This window comes from Propithecus coquereli, unplaced genomic scaffold (assembly GCF_000956105.1).
Source record: "Propithecus coquereli isolate 6110/MARCELLA unplaced genomic scaffold, Pcoq_1.0 Scaffold4, whole genome shotgun sequence".
NCBI lineage: Eukaryota > Metazoa > Chordata > Mammalia > Primates > Indriidae > Propithecus > Propithecus coquereli.
The window spans coordinates 2704067-2705888 of NW_012149729.1; the positions used below are offsets into that span (position 1 = coordinate 2704067).

General features: G+C 37.8%; 1 protein-coding gene across 1 annotated transcript in view; it reads right to left on the reverse strand.

Moving 5' to 3' along the window:
* PTPRZ1 (protein tyrosine phosphatase, receptor-type, Z polypeptide 1) overlaps positions 1–1822 on the reverse strand; it is a 242740-nt gene that overhangs the window by 39676 nt on the left and 201242 nt on the right. Inside the window, exon 22 of the mRNA XM_012652731.1 lies at positions 527–646. Within this exon, the coding sequence (XP_012508185.1) occupies positions 527–646 (120 nt within the window). The remainder of the gene's footprint in view (positions 1–526; positions 647–1822) is intronic.

Here is a 1822-nt window from a genome sequence, read left to right on the forward strand (position 1 = left end):
TCAGTATAAAAGTTGTCCTGGAAATCAGTAAAGGCCTGAGATAGTGAAAGGAATGAACTTCCTCATCCCTCTAAGTATTTTATTTTCTTTCTAAGCAATTGCAAATTATTTATAGAAGATACCAGGGATGAAATAACATAGCTGAAAAAGACTGAGATGATGTAGTCCAAACTTCCCCCTTTCAGATGAGGACAGAGAGATCAGATGTATCAGGTTACCGCAGAGCCAGGACTAAAATCCAGGTCTAGTGAATTAAAACCCATTGCTTTTCATTGAGTCCCATTTACTTTTTTTCACAGTATGAATGCATTTAAAAGGTAAATAGCTTGATTCATAGTGAAATCTTTTCATTTATAATGTTAATAGTTGCCCTTTAGCTATGGTGTTTCCTGGAAAGGATTCCCAATTAGCTTTCATCACTTTTGCTGCTTTCTAATGCTACTCTATTAAAACGAACTTAAAGCATCTCTAATGACTACTTCAGGGATGACATAATAGATTAGCTACAAACCCTTCCTTTCTCCACGAGGTTCGTTATCATGACAATGACTTCCACGTTATGCTCCCATATCATTCTCCAGAAGTCTTCGGCTGTGGATTTCAGTGGACCTTGGGCAGCAATGTAAGCTTTTGGTCTGTTGTAGCCCTGAAGAAATACATGATAAATGTTTCTTACTAACTGATGTATATGCCATCTTTAACTGTAAAACACTTAAGTTTTTAAGGTCAGCAGCAAACTTTTTCTATAAAAGAAAACCATAAAAAGTGTACTGGCAAAGTTGGAGAAACTTGATAGCATTAGCAAGAATAGCAACTCTTCTTTAACTATGATTTTGTAAAAAACAAAAAAAAAATAATAATAAGAGCTCTCTTTGCTGTGGCACAACCACAATTCTATACATCTTTATTCCAGGTGCATTTAATACAAATCTATTTACGATGATTAAAATCTGGTCCTTAATAATGCTGCTTTGAAATGTATTTTTAGGCACTGGGGCTCAGCTGTCGATAACAGTTAAAAAAACCTCTGGAATATGACCTCCTTACTCTCCCTGGTGGTACTGAGAAGTGCAAATCATTAATAGATCCGTCACTGAGCAGCCAATTTTGGACCAGATGTTTTACAAACATTAAGCTTAATCCTTCCTCTATGTAAAATGGAAGTATCATTCCTGATTTGGAGATGAGGAAACTGAAGCTCAAAGGAATTAAGTGACTTTCCAAGATCCCACAGCTAGCCAGCGGCAGAGCTGCGATTCAAAACCAGTTCTAACTCCAAGCCATGTTTGTTCTGACACATATACTGCCTCCACTGGAAGCATGAAGTGGCTGACTACAACAAACCCACTTTACACTTATGTACTCACTTCTTTGAATTCAGTGTTCCACATAGCATTGATCTGAAGGAAGCTAGACTGTGAGGTCAGTGTCAGGGAAAAAAGCGAGTTCCATTGACATTTGGGCGACCACAGTGGAAAACCAGTAGGTTAGTGAGTGGTCTACAGTCCCTTGCTGAGCTCCATTAATTTCCACAAAGCTGGGTACCCTGAAGGGTACTCAAAATTATGATGGCTGACAACTGGTTTAATAATCACGTTTTCCTTTTAGTGAGTACTACCATGAACATTTTTTAGTTAGGATTTATTGAGCACTTGCTATGTGCATAGCACCATGCCAAGAACTATGAGAAATGAAAACTAAGCACTGGTCCTGCCCTTCACATATAAGGACTTATAAACCTATCTGAATATACTTGTTCTACCTTGAATGTACATTCCAACCTGAATTCCTTCCCTCACCCAGGAGATAAACTAAGTATAAG